Genomic DNA, 14,341 nt, shown 5'->3' on the forward strand with positions numbered 1-14,341 from the left:
CTCACTGAGCTGCACAAGTTTTCTACTGAGTATGTTTGTGGTGTGTTACATGGGAGAGGTCAGACGAAATGTCATTGTACTTTGCTGTATGATGACAATAAATCTGATTCTGATTCTGACTGCCAGTGTGAGACAAAACACACTTATTAACACACTTGCTGTGTGTTTTGAAGATGTTAACAGTTAAGGTGTGCAGAGGAAAAGAGACAGACGAGGTGTGTGCAGGTAGTCTTACCCTCTGGAGGCTTGATGGAGGATGAGGATGATGAAGGTTGCTGTTCAGGAGACTCTCTGTGTGGAGAATGCTGCTCACCCTCTCGTACTCGCTCTGTTTTTATGTGCATCTTCGGTGCTGTTCACGCCCAGGAAGGAAGAAGAGGTGTGGTGAGGATGGAGTCAACACCTGTTGAAGGCCATCCTCTTTGCTAAAGAAAAAAAAAAAAACACCTGGGTTTTTTAGACATGATTCATGACCAACAGGACTTGAATAATGTCCCCTGTTGGTTTGTAACTCTGAGGAGGTCTACTGTTGGACAGGAAGTGGGTTGTCAGACACACAAATGCATACAAAGGATATACTGTTTAAATAAATACAGTAATACTTACATTCTGTTAAACTTCATATTGTATTATTTCATATGATTGTTGACTTGCATACGATCAGATATTTCTTCTCTGGATTTGAACCTTCTTGCTGTGAGGAAACAGTGCTAACCCCCTTATCAGATCCAAATGTTCCCATTTTTATTCAAATAGTCTGGGAACTGTTTGTCTGTCACAATGTGAGATGTCAACATACATTCATCATCCTCAGTCAATTAGGTCATAAACAACATACCTAATATTCCTTGCAGAGTGAGTCACAGCCCTGCCCAGCACATATCTGCTGTGACATGTAACTAAGTAGAATTAGTTTGAAAGATGCTTTGATCAGAGTTGCGACTGATGAGTTTTCACCTGATGAAGCCTCAGAGTTCAGTCAGGGCAGGTTGCATCATACTACCACTTCCCAGTGTCCCCAAAGTTCACAGATAGGTGTGAAATCACCCCTGGACCCAGCTCCACAGCCACCATTGGCCAGAGTGGTCACCCCCACTGAACTTCCTCTTTCCGGACATCTCTCCTGAAGGACAGACCAGCTCTCTTCCCACCTCTCCCCTGAAGAGGAGAGAAGCTCTTTTTCTGACCTCTTTGCCTCAGTGTGGCCTGTACCAGAGCAGACCACCTCCTTCATGGCAGCGACACAAAGTCCTGTCTGAACCAAGCAGATCAGGGCCAGCAGGCACGACCCAGAGTCTGCCAGCTGATCACCAGAGCAACAGGAGCACACTGGCAAGTTAGCAACGAGCCGCTAACTAACAGGAACAAAGGAGCGACCGGATCCTCCAGCCTGCAACCACACAGCAAAGGACGCAGAACCACACCTGTCCTCCAGCAGCACCCTCAAGGACTCTTCTTCTCCCCTTTAAGGACTGGTAACAAACTCTAACTGGGCATAATTAGCATAGTATTACTGCATACATGGTTTACCCCTGTTAATGTATTTGATTTGCTTAAATGTTCATTGAGTTTGGTTATTGTGATGTGTTGTAGATTACTGTGCATCCATTAAGTTTAGTTGATGTTAGTTTGTTCACACAGACACAAAGTCTACAGACGAACCATCCTCTCCTCTAACTGGTACCTTCATCTACACACTCACACACACAGTTTACAACAGGCCTAGACTGAGAGACAAAGCTAAGCTAACAGCTACAGCACTTAGCTTTCCTTTGTCTGCCTCTGACCCACACACCAGGGGGTCTGGCCATCACCGTTTGGGGTCTCTCCCCCACCTTTGTGGTCCTATCTCACATTCCTCAGCCTGATCACACACACACACACACACACACACACACACACACACACACACACACACACACACACACACACACACACACACACACACACACACACACACACACACACACACACACACACACACACTCTCCCTATTGTTGTTTGCTAGTCATAGACACTTAGTTAGATTGATTTTGTTCTGTTTTAATAAATGTTTTAATACATGCTGTCTTCTTTAATGTTGTACAAGGGTGAATACTGCATTCAGCTAGCTATCAATGTGGTCATTTTGGTAGTAGTTACTAAGTTAATTATTGAACATTGCCGGGGGACTCCCATGATGCACTGAGCTCCTCTATTCTCTCTCCTCCTCTTCCTCTCCATCATTATGTCTCATGTCAGTCAAATGTCTGTTACTAACTTGCTATCTTCCCCGGAGCCTTTCTGTGCTTTCTCATCTCTCTGGTTCCTGTGGATTCTGGTCCTGGCCCTGCTGATGTGGTTCTCTGGTTCCTGTGGGTCCTGGTCCTGGTCCTGCTGATGTGGTTCTCTGGTTCCTGTGGATTCTGGTCCTGGCCCTGCTGATGTGGTTCTCTGGTTCCTGTGGATCCTGGTCCTGGTCCTGCTGATGTGGTTCTCTGGTTCCTGTGGATCCTGGTCCTGGTCCTGCTGATGTGGTTCTCTGGTTCCTGTGGATTCTGGTCCTGGTCCTGCTGATGTGGTTCTCTGGTTCCTATGGATCCTGGTCCTGGTCCCGCTGATGTGGTTCTCCACCAGCCAATGGATGTGCGTCTGTCCAAGGCTCCAGCCTGTCCGTCCTTGGGAGCTGGATCTCTCCTTCACTGTGGTGCTCCCGGAGGTTTCTCTTTTCCCACTGGGTTTTTTGAGTTTTTCCTTCCCGAAGAAGGAGGGTCATAAAGGGCAGGTGATGCCTCGGACTGATCCATCGGACTGATCCATTGGCCTCATCGACTGCTGGACTCTTTATTAGATTGTTTGTTCGCTTACACTTGTTTATTTCAGTGAACTTTGTAAAGCACTGTGAGACACTCTGTTGTGATATTGGGCTATACAAATACAATTGAATTGAATTGAATTGAAACATAATTCCAAATTGATAGTTTAGTATTTTTATGAGACTAAATCAATTAAACCGACTATCTTTTCCTCATTTATCGAGGTGGACTTTTTACAAAGTTCCATTAATTTAAATAATTATCTTTGATAATTATTTATTTCTGATAGCCAAATTGAACATACCATTTGTTAAACTCCAACATGTTCCACTGAAAATCAATAGAGGCTGTCACCGGGCCAGACGGAGCTAAAGTCACCTCACTGTGGACGAGGTAACATCACTGAAGCTCTGGGAACATTTAAAGTCATAGTCAATAATAAATATCTTACAAATGCAAAAATGTTAACAATGTTTCAACTGACGTTAAAGTATATTTCAACTACATTAAATAATCTACATCAATTTATTGTTAACTGTTTAGAGTTAGCATGTGTTGTGCTGAATACACTGAAAACAGCAGGCACGGGTGTTTAGATGTGGATGACATTTTGGCAGCTACAGTGTCTTGAAATAATAAACTTAGTAAACTTGTCATAATAAGTTAGATTGACCCTTGAAGTACTATTGTTGACAGTGACAGCAGAATCATCTTAAACTGTATTTGAATGATGTAATGATGCCACTTACTGTACTGTATAATGCTTTTATGATATGATCCCGAGGTATTTAAAAACAATAGCGCTGGGTGAGTGGAAAAAACATATGCTTATCAATAACCCTCGTGAATACATCTCAACATATGAACATTTGCCTCTTACTGTTTCTAATTGTGCCTGTGTCATGGCTTGCATGTACTCATTTTCCTTTTTAATGCTACGACTCTGGGCAGCATGGTGGTGAGGTGGTTAGCACTGTTGCCTCACAGCAAGAAGAAGGTTACAGGTTTGAATCCCGGTTTGAACCTGGGGTCTTTCTGTGTGGAGTTTGCATGTTCTCCCCATGCTAGCGTGGGTTAATTGGTGAGTGAGAGTAAGTGTTTGTCTGTCTCTATGTGTTGGCACTGTGATTGGCAGGTGGCCACTCCTGTGGGATTGGTTCCAACTTCCCACGTCCTATGACTCTGTGGTGAAAGTGGTATTTGTCACCAACCCAGTCTCATTCAGAGCTACTGGCTCTGCCTCGAGGCAGATTCACAATCCTTTCTAACCAATCCTTTCTTATGAAACGGCACATGTGCACATTGTGAATCTGCCTCGAGGCATTCACTCCATCACCTGTTCACTTGCTTCCCCACTTCCCAGTAGTTTGTCGTTACGTATCAGACATACACCTGTACATTTTAGACCGTACACTTTAGAGAGATGTTGTGAGTACAAAATGCTTACTGACTTACCCTGCTTTCCACTGGAGCACTTTGAGGAAGTTTGGGATGTCACCACTTGAAATGCTGTGTTCTGCTAAGAATCTGAAAATTCCGAGATAAGAGAGACGTTATTAATCTGAAACCGAGGAAATTCACTCGTTAACAGCAACAGAGACAGAAATAAAGTGTCAGTAAAAGAAGTATTGCAAAAACAAGGGATTCAACAAATATAAAGTAAACATAAATATAAAAATATGAGAAAAAATATAAAACATACATGTGTGTATTGCACAGGAGTAAAAGAAACTAATTAGCTGTGATCAAGTTAAATGGAAGAAATAAAAGGCTGTCTTGACTTGCTCCTTTTTCTTGCTTGCTCTCTCTCAGTTACTCTGCCCTCCTGAGTACTTGAGTACTCTTCTTGCAAAACATTAAACCCCCCCTCTCTCATCTACTGTCGCCTTGCTCCATTGCTTCCTTAGTTGTTTCTCTGTTTCTTTCTGCTGTCTAAGCTGCAACCTGAGCACCTTCGTTCTATGAATGATTCCAAACTACTGTTCCTTTAGCACTATTATCAGATCCCTATGAGCTGTTTCCTGCCTCATAACTTAAAGGTGTCACCACACACTGAATGGGTCAGGATACCTGTGTGCTCAGGTAGGTCAGCAATGGTGTGTGAGTGTGAGCGTGAATGGTTGTCTGCCTATCTCTGTGTTGGCCTTTGATGGACTGCCGACCAGTCTAGGGTGGACCCCGCCTCTCGCCCAATCTGAGTTGGGATTGGTGCCAGCCCCCTGCGACCTTTAAGGATAACCTTTATAGGCAAAGGGTGAATAGACGTCCTGTACACCTGTTAAACAACATTCTATCAACTTACTGCGAAACTGATCAATCAGCACAGGTGAGGGAACATTTCATTGCATGTGTTGGGTACACCCTACCGCAGCTATGTGCTGGGTTTCATCCAACAGCGTGACAATGAGGACATTGTGCTGTTGTTGATCTGTTGTTGGGTCTCATATTTGTTGGTCTGAGGCCAGATAACCTGATTGAATTGTACATAATGTGAAAGGTTATCCGTCCCTGAGGGAGCACTTTATGATCGGGACGGATAATAAGACATCAGTGTCGGCTAAAATAAAGCTGATCAAAATCCAATCCTTCCTTTACCGTATTTGTCGGCAGGATTGGAAAGAATACGATGTGGGCTGCTGTGCCGAGACCCAGGCTACAACCTGCACAAGCCAGTAGAAAACAGGTAGGAGATCTTCATAATTTGAAATGTGCAGTTCGCCTGGATTGGGGGGGCAGTAGATAACGTGGGTTCTTGGCACCACACTGGTTTGCATACTTGAGAAAGCAGACACAGCCTCTGTAATGGGAGAGGACACATAAATAAGATAAATTGCCTCAATATCAGATACATTAGTCCATTAAGTCATTATTTAGAGGTTTATCAATATTTCAAGTTATCATTAGATAGATAGATAGATAGATAGATAGATAGATAGATAGATAGATAGATAGATAGATAGATAGATAGATAGATAGATAGATAGATAGATAGATAGATAGATAGATAGATAGATAGATAGATCAGACACATTAGTTCATATTAGTCCATAAGCAGAGGTGTGGACAGTCATGAATTTGATGACTTTAGACTCGACTTGACAAAATGTAAAGAGACTTGCAACTCGACTTGGACTTTAACATCAGTAACTCGTGACTTCACTTGGACTTGACCCTTTTGACTTGAAAAGACTTGCTACTTTCCCCAAACCCAAAGATTAAAAAGTATGTTGACATGGACCTCTATATATCTATATCTGTGTGTGTGTGTGTGTGTGTGTGTGTGTGTACCTGAGCAAGCGCGCTGTCAGCCCGACATCCAATCAAATTAGATCTTGACTAGACTTGACTAGATCAAGACTTGGGACTTGACTTGGGACTCGAGGGCAAAGACTTGAGACTTACTTGTGACTTGCAAAACAATGACTTGGTCACACCTCTGTCCATAAGTCATTTTGAGATACTAAGTCAATATTTTCTTCTTCTCTTGATCATAGTTTTGAGGTTTCTCATTATTTTAAGATACTATACGTTGTTATTTTGAAATACTAAGTCAATAGTTTGATATACTTTGGGATACTAAGTTATAATTTTGAGGTTTCTCATTCTTTTACATAGTAAGTCAGTTCATCCGTCATTGATACCGCTTATCCTCGGTCACCAGCCAATCACATAGAGACAGACGACCACTGACTCCTACGACCTGTTTAGACTCACCAGTTAACCGCAGTGTCTTCGGCAGGAAGCCGGAGAGCTGAAGAGAACCCACAGAGAGAACATGAAACATCCACTCCTCCACATAGAAAGTCATTGTCTAGAAATCCTGAGTCATTTGTTTGAATAACTTCAACTCCTGACGAAACCTGAAGAATCAAACAGACAAATTCAGTTATTCTAAACAAACATTTTATTATCAAGCGGAGCTGGTGGAGGAAACCAAAGCATGAATGAACCAGTTCACCCAGAAGTCTGATGAGAAGACCGACTTCAGCTCTTCCTTCCTCCATCTTTACTGTCTGTGAGGCCTGAAGCTCCGGCGTCAGCGTTAAAAAGAAAACTACTGACTGTGACTTTAAACTCATCTTTGATGTTACGCTTCATTCAAAAACACACATGAAGCAAAACTGTTTCTTCTTGGAGTCGGAGAGAAAAGGAGAGTATTTAGTGGATGCTGCTGTTTTTAATCTAATGCTTCATTATATAACATTACTATAATACATAGAAACATGTCCGTCTGTCTCAGGTTGTAAAGACAGAGAACAGACGGCGGGTGAACAGAATCAAACTGGATATTTCCTCCCTTATGATCCCCGAGCGTCTGAGCCAGTGAAGTGTGAAGGTGGGTCTCTAGGCTCGGCGTGTGAAGTGCTGCGAGTCTCTGAACTCCAGGTAGAGGCTGAACAGCAGGTGCAGGGACTGGATCCTGCTGCCGTACACGGGGATGTCCAGCAGGGCGCAGGCGGCGTCGGCGTACTGGGCCGTGCTGCAGTGCAGGCGGGCGGGGGGCAGCGGCAGGCGGCCCAGCAGCTCCTCCAGCTCGGCCGGCCACTCCTGCATCAGGCCGTCGATGTCCGGCATGGGGCGGGCGTACTGGACGCTGGCCGGGGGTTTGGAGCGGTGCAGGGCGCTGATGCTGTCCACCCAGCTGTCCACCGCACGGGGGTTCGTCTGGGGGCTGGCGACGCTCGCCACCTTCTTCAGCTGGAGAGAGAGGGTCGTTTTTACTATTCTACCTTAATTTGACTGGTGGGTGTGTGTGTGTGTGTGTGTGTGATGTACCTCGGTGGCTCCGTGCTGTTTGGTCTCCTCCGACAGCCACAGCGACAGCACCGTGGGGTCCGACTGTTTCACGCTGGGCTCGTCCAGAGCCAGCAGACCCAGATCGTCCGTTTTACCATCCGGCCTCGGCACCTGAACGCCACACAGGTAACAGTCAGGCCAGAGGTCAGAGAGGTGAAGCACTACTGCCAGCGACACTTCCTCAGCCACAACTACGACGACATGTTTGGCTCTTTGTAACCAAGAAAAACGATAATGTGAAAGACGGACGAAAGCACAAATTAACTGTTAATAAAGTTTTATTCAACAAGCTGAAGAATCACACACCATCACACCTGAAGGTCCAACAGTTTCCACCAGCAGCCAATAATATCTTTTTTAATCATTTCTCTGGTGATGGTGATGCTGATGGTGATGGTGATACTAATGCTGATGCTGATGGTGATGGTGATGGTGATGGTGATGGTGATACTGATGCTGATGCTGATGCTGATTGTGATACTAATGCTGATGCTGATGGTGATACTAATGCTGATGGTGATGCTGATGCTGATGGTGATGCTGATGCTGATGCTGATGCTGATGGTGATGGTGATGGTGATGCTGATGCTGATGGTGATGGTGATGGTGATGGTGATGGTGATGGTGATGCTGATGCTGATGCTGATGCTGATGGTGATACTAATGCTGATGCTGATGCTGATGGTGATGGTGATGGTGATGGTGATGCTGATGCTGATGGTGATGGTGATGGTGATGGTGATGGTGATGGTGATGCTGATGCTGATGCTGATGCTGATGCTGATGCTGATGGTGATGGTGATGGTGATGGTGATGCTGATGCTGATGCTGATGCTGATGCTGATGCTAATTGTGATACTAATGCTGATGCTGATGGTGATGGTGATGGTGATGGTGATGCTGATGGTGATGGTGATGGTGATGGTGATGGTGATGGTGATGGTGATGCTGATGCTGATGCTGATGCTGATGCTGATGGTGATGGTGATGGTGATGGTGATGGTGATGGTGATGGTGATGCTGATGCTGATGCTGATGCTAATTGTGATACTAATGCTGATGCTGATGGTGATGGTGATGGTGATGGTGATGCTGATGCTAATTGTGATACTAATGCTGATGCTGATGCTGATGGTGATGCTGATGGTGATACTAATGCTGATGGTGATGCTGATGGTGATACTAATGCTGATGGTGATGGTGATACTAATGCTGATGCTGATGGTGATACTAATGCTGATGGTGATGGTGATGCTGATGGTGATGCTGATGCTAATTGTGATACTAATGCTGATGCTGATGCTGATGGTGATGGTGATGGTGATGGTGATGGTGATGGTGATGGTGATGGTGATGGTGATGCTGATGGTGATGGTGATGGTGATGGTGATGGTGATGGTGATGCTGATGCTGATGCTGATGCTGATGCTGATGCTAATTGTGATACTAATGCTGATGCTGATGCTGATACTAATGCTGATGCTGATGCTGATGCTAATTGTGATACTAATGCTGATGGTGATGGTGATGCTGATGGTGATACTAATGCTGATGGTGATGGTGATGCTGATGCTGATGGTGATACTAATGCTGATGGTGATGCTGATGGTGATGGTGATGGTGATGGTGATGGTGATGGTGATGCTGATGCTGATGCTGATGGTGATGGTGATGCTGATGGTGATGCTGATGCTAATTGTGATACTAATGCTGATGCTGATGGTGATGCTAATGCTGATGCTGATGCTGATGCTGATGCTGATGGTGATGGTGATGCTGATACTAATGCTGATACTAATGCTGATGCTGATACTAATGCTGATGGTGATGCTGATGGTGATGGTGATGCTAATTGTGATACTAATGCTGATGCTGATGGTGATGGTGATGCTGATGGTGATGCTAATTGTGATACTAATGCTGATGCTGATGGTGATGCTAATGCTGATGGTGATGGTGATGCTGATACTAATGCTGATGCTGATACTAATGCTGATGGTGATGCTGATGCTGATGGTGATGGTGATGGTGATGGTGATGGTGATGCTAATTGTGATACTAATGCTGATGCTGATGGTGATGGTGATGGTGATGCTGATGGTGATACTAATGCTGATGGTGATGCTGATGGTGATGGTGATGCTGATGCTGATGCTGATGGTGATGGTGATGCTGATGGTGATGCTGATGGTGATACTAATGCTGATGGTGATGCTAATGCTGATGCTGATGCTAATTGTGATGGTGATGGTGATGCTGATGCTGATGGTGATACTAATGCTGATGCTGATGGTGATGCTGATGGTGATGGTGATGCTGATGGTGATGGTGATGGTGATGGTGATGCTGATGCTGATGGTGATGGTGATGGTGATGGTGATGGTGATGGTGATGCTGATGCTGATGCTGATGCTGATGCTGATGGTGATGGTGATGGTGATGGTGATGCTGATGCTAATTGTGATACTAATGCTGATGCTGATGGTGATGGTGATGGTGATGGTGATGGTGATGCTGATGCTGATGCTGATGCTGATGGTGATGGTGATGGTGATGGTGATGGTGATGGTGATGGTGATGGTGATGCTGATGCTGATGCTAATTGTGATACTAATGCTGATGCTGATGGTGATGGTGATGCTAATTGTGATACTAATGCTGATGCTGATGCTGATGGTGATGCTGATGGTGATACTAATGCTGATGGTGATGCTGATGGTGATACTAATGCTGATGGTGATGGTGATACTAATGCTGATGCTGATGGTGATACTAATGCTGATGGTGATGGTGATGCTGATGGTGATGCTGATGCTAATTGTGATACTAATGCTGATGCTGATGCTGATGGTGATGGTGATGGTGATGGTGATGGTGATGGTGATGGTGATGGTGATGCTGATGCTGATGCTGATGGTGATGCTGATGCTAATTGTGATACTAATGCTGATGCTGATGCTGATACTAATGCTGATGCTGATGCTGATGCTAATTGTGATACTAATGCTGATGGTGATGGTGATGCTGATGGTGATACTAATGCTGATGGTGATGGTGATGCTGATGCTGATGGTGATACTAATGCTGATGGTGATGGTGATGGTGATGCTGATGGTGATGCTGATGGTGATGCTGATGCTAATTGTGATACTAATGCTGATGCTGATGGTGATGCTAATGCTGATGCTGATGCTGATGCTGATGGTGATGGTGATGGTGATGCTGATACTAATGCTGATACTAATGCTGATGCTGATACTAATGCTGATGGTGATGGTGATGCTGATGGTGATGCTAATTGTGATACTAATGCTGATGCTGATGGTGATGCTAATGCTGATGCTGATGCTGATGGTGATGGTGATGCTGATACTAATGCTGATGCTGATACTAATGCTGATGGTGATGCTGATGCTGATGGTGATGGTGATGGTGATGGTGATGCTAATTGTGATACTAATGCTGATGCTGATGGTGATGGTGATGGTGATGCTGATGGTGATACTAATGCTGATGGTGATGCTGATGGTGATGGTGATGCTGATGGTGATGGTGATGGTGATGCTGATGGTGATGCTGATGGTGATACTAATGCTGATGGTGATGCTAATGCTGATGCTGATGCTAATTGTGATACTAATGCTGATGCTGATGGTGATGCTGATGCTGATGGTGATGCTGATGCTGATGCTGATGGTGATGGTGATGCTGATGCTGATACTAATGCTGATGCTGATACTAATGCTGATGCTGATGGTGATGGTGATGGTGATGCTGATACTAATGCTGATGCTGATGGTGATGGTGATGGTGATGCTGATACTAATGCTGATGCTGATGGTGATGGTGATGGTGATGCTGATGCTGATGCTGATGGTGATGCTGATGCTGATACTAATGCTGATGCTGATGCTGATACTAATGCTGATGCTGATGCTGATGGTGATGGTGATGCTGATACTAATGGTGATGCTGATGCTGATGGTGATACTAATGGTGATACTAATGCTGATGCTGATGCTAATGGTGATACTAATGCTGATGCTGATGGTGATACTAATGTTGATGCTGATGTTGATGCTGATGCTGATGGTGATGCTGATGGTGATACTAATGGTGATGCTAGGTGAGCAGGTTCAGAGTTTACAAACAGAACTGGATTTATGGAGGAAACTCGCTGCACAGTGATACTTATAGCCATGGTAACTGCACACAGCAAAGATGGAGGCACCTGTAGGCATGGTAACCGTACAAAACAAAAGGGCACTTCCTGTTCCTGCAGCACTGAGGAAGGTCAGAGGAGCTGCGGGGTAAGCCTGTGTCTCCCCAAGGTGCATTTAAAGGACTGGAGGAGACTGGAAAGATGTCTGGATCCCGGGCGGAGAGGAGAGGAGAGGAGAGGAGAGGAGAGGAGAGGAGAGGAGAGGAGAGGAGAGGAGGAGGGAGCATAAGTTAGCGAGTTGAAAAGCACCCAGTGTGTGTTTGTACCTTCAGGAAGGCGTCGATGTCTCCCACAGCTGGGATGTAGTCTGGGATGAACGGCCTCAGGCTGTGCTCCAGCTCTACGGACTGAGGGGTGTAGCTGAGAGGAGACAGCATCCATTACGTCTGATTCATAGATCATAATCATTTAAACCCACAGGTCCCATATTATTTAAAAAATGCACTTTGTAATGTCGTTTCAACATCAGACGTGTGTCTACGAACCACCAAACTATGAGGAAGAGCTCCATCTGTCAGTAAATGTGTGTGAAAACGTTGCATTTACATTTGGCTCCCTTCATGATGTCATAAGGGGATCTCTTGATCATGTGACCCTTGTTTTTTTGCCTCACTAACGCCAGCTCCCGGTAACACGAGGAGGATGTCGGAGGCGAGAGCGAAGCAGCAGAGCGTTTGAACATTACACCCTGTAAACCTGAACATCAAAATACGCGTATGAACTTTAAATCACTGCTTTAATGCTATGAAAGAAAAGATTTCTTAAAAACAGTGAAATGTTCATTCGTGCCTCTATCTCGTCTTCACCACTGTAGCTCCTTTTTTACTGGACCGTCCATAAATACTCAGAACACGACTGCTGGGACGCATTTAGTTGCTCTTCGCTCACTTTATGTCACAATCAACGTTCTTGTAATCACGCACTGAGCTCTGCATCACCAGCAGGTCCCTGGGGTCCTCTGATGTCTTTGTCGAGGCTTAAAACCAAAGCAGATTGTTCTTCTGAGGTTGTCTGGGCCTTTTGTCTGCTTCTGTAATGATCTCATGTTATGGTGTCTTTGTGTTTACGTCTATATGTACATTTACCTTGTGAAGTACTTTGCTCTTGAAAAGGTTCTATATAAATAAAGTTACTTACAAATAAAACACTTGAACTCGTCATTTCTGCTCAGTAGAGTAGAAACTATATTTTGATTTCAAATATATCCACAATCATTTTAGGAGACGTTCTCCTCAATATCGGTCTCATCACATGTTTCCATAAAGGGACTCAGAGCCGTGACGATCAGCTCAGTGATCGATCAGTCGAGTATAACGACCACGGGGGGATTCACACCGTCACAGCAGACAGAAGAGATATAAAAACATGAACAGCTACAGTAAAGGAAGTATGAAAATAAACATAAATATAATCTAAATAGGGGGAATATTAAAAAGAAGGAGATATTAGAAAGTATTGGACCTTGTGAGGTAAAAAGATGAATTGATGAATGAATTGTCAGCTTTGGTGTCTGGTGTTTTTCAGGTGTTTCCCTTCAGGTGCTGCTGCGTCCTCTGACGAGCTGTGAACTCACCGTGTGATGTACTGGAACAGCTCCTTGATCTCGCTGCTGACAGGCAGGTTGGCGTAGTCGGCGGGGTCGTACGCCCCCTCGGGAGCCTTGCTGGCCTCGTCGTCATCGTCCGAGTCCTCTTCGTCAGAATCCTCCTCCTCGTCCTCTTCGTCTTCCTCGTCCTCCTCGTCGCATGGACCGACCCTGGGCGGCCCGCCGGCCAGCCCGCCGGCCAGCCCGTTGGTCCTCAGAGGCTTGTGGTCTTCATCAAACTCGTCACTGCCGCTGTTGGCCGACATGAGGCCACGCCCCCTCCTGCTCCTCCAGGACTCCGACTGAAGAGGCAGAAACCAGTGATGTCACAGGCGGAAACCAGTGATGTCACAGGTGGAAACCAGTGATGTCACAGGTGGAAACGACAACCGTTAAAACTGAGATGAACAAGATGAACGAGGCTGAACTCAGCCAGTACCTCACTGTTACTGCAGTACTGTTACTGCTGTACTGTTACTACATGAAACTGAGAATACTTCTGTACTTTTACTACGGATACTTTACATGAAGCTGAGAATACCTGTGTACTTTTACTACGGATACTTTACATGAAGCTGAGAATACCTGTGTACTTTTACTACTGATACTTTACATGAAGCTGAGAATACCTGTGTACTTTTACTACTGATACCTTACATGAAGCTGAGAATACCTGTGTACTTTTACTACTGATACTTTACATGAAGCTGAGAATACCTGTGTACTTTTACTACCAGATACTACAGCCAGTGTAGCCGTGGATGTCCCCGGTGGTGACCGGAGGATGTTACCTGTCTCTGGCTGCGGGGAGTCGGGCTGCAGACGCTCGCTACCTCCTCGGAGTCGGCCACCTCCAGGCTCTCGTCGTAGGGCTGGTTCTTCAGCAGCCTGGTGCCTTTGGCCCGGTCAGTCTGCTCCATGGGACGCTGACAGACCACCGGG

The 14,341-nt window shown here is 45.1% G+C and overlaps 1 protein-coding gene across 1 annotated transcript in view; it reads right to left on the reverse strand.

The window, feature by feature from the left end:
• Nucleotides 1–6,687: 6,687 nt before the first annotated feature.
• LOC139222944 (intraflagellar transport protein 46 homolog) overlaps nt 6,688–14,341 on the reverse strand; it is a 7,918-nt gene continuing 264 nt past the window's right edge. Inside the window, exons 1-5 of the mRNA XM_070854855.1 lie at nt 14,191–14,341; nt 13,388–13,701; nt 12,081–12,174; nt 7,572–7,703; nt 6,688–7,493 (exon numbers count right to left, since the gene is read on the reverse strand). The exon at nt 14,191–14,341 is cut by the window's right edge and continues 264 nt beyond it. Of these exons, the coding sequence (XP_070710956.1) occupies nt 7,140–7,493; nt 7,572–7,703; nt 12,081–12,174; nt 13,388–13,701; nt 14,191–14,319 (1,023 nt within the window). The 5' untranslated portion in view covers nt 14,320–14,341 and the 3' untranslated portion in view covers nt 6,688–7,139. The remainder of the gene's footprint in view (nt 7,494–7,571; nt 7,704–12,080; nt 12,175–13,387; nt 13,702–14,190) is intronic.

The sequence above is a fragment of the Pempheris klunzingeri genome, chromosome 23 (genome assembly GCF_042242105.1).
Source record: "Pempheris klunzingeri isolate RE-2024b chromosome 23, fPemKlu1.hap1, whole genome shotgun sequence".
Classification (NCBI taxonomy): Eukaryota; Metazoa; Chordata; class Actinopteri; order Acropomatiformes; family Pempheridae; genus Pempheris; species Pempheris klunzingeri.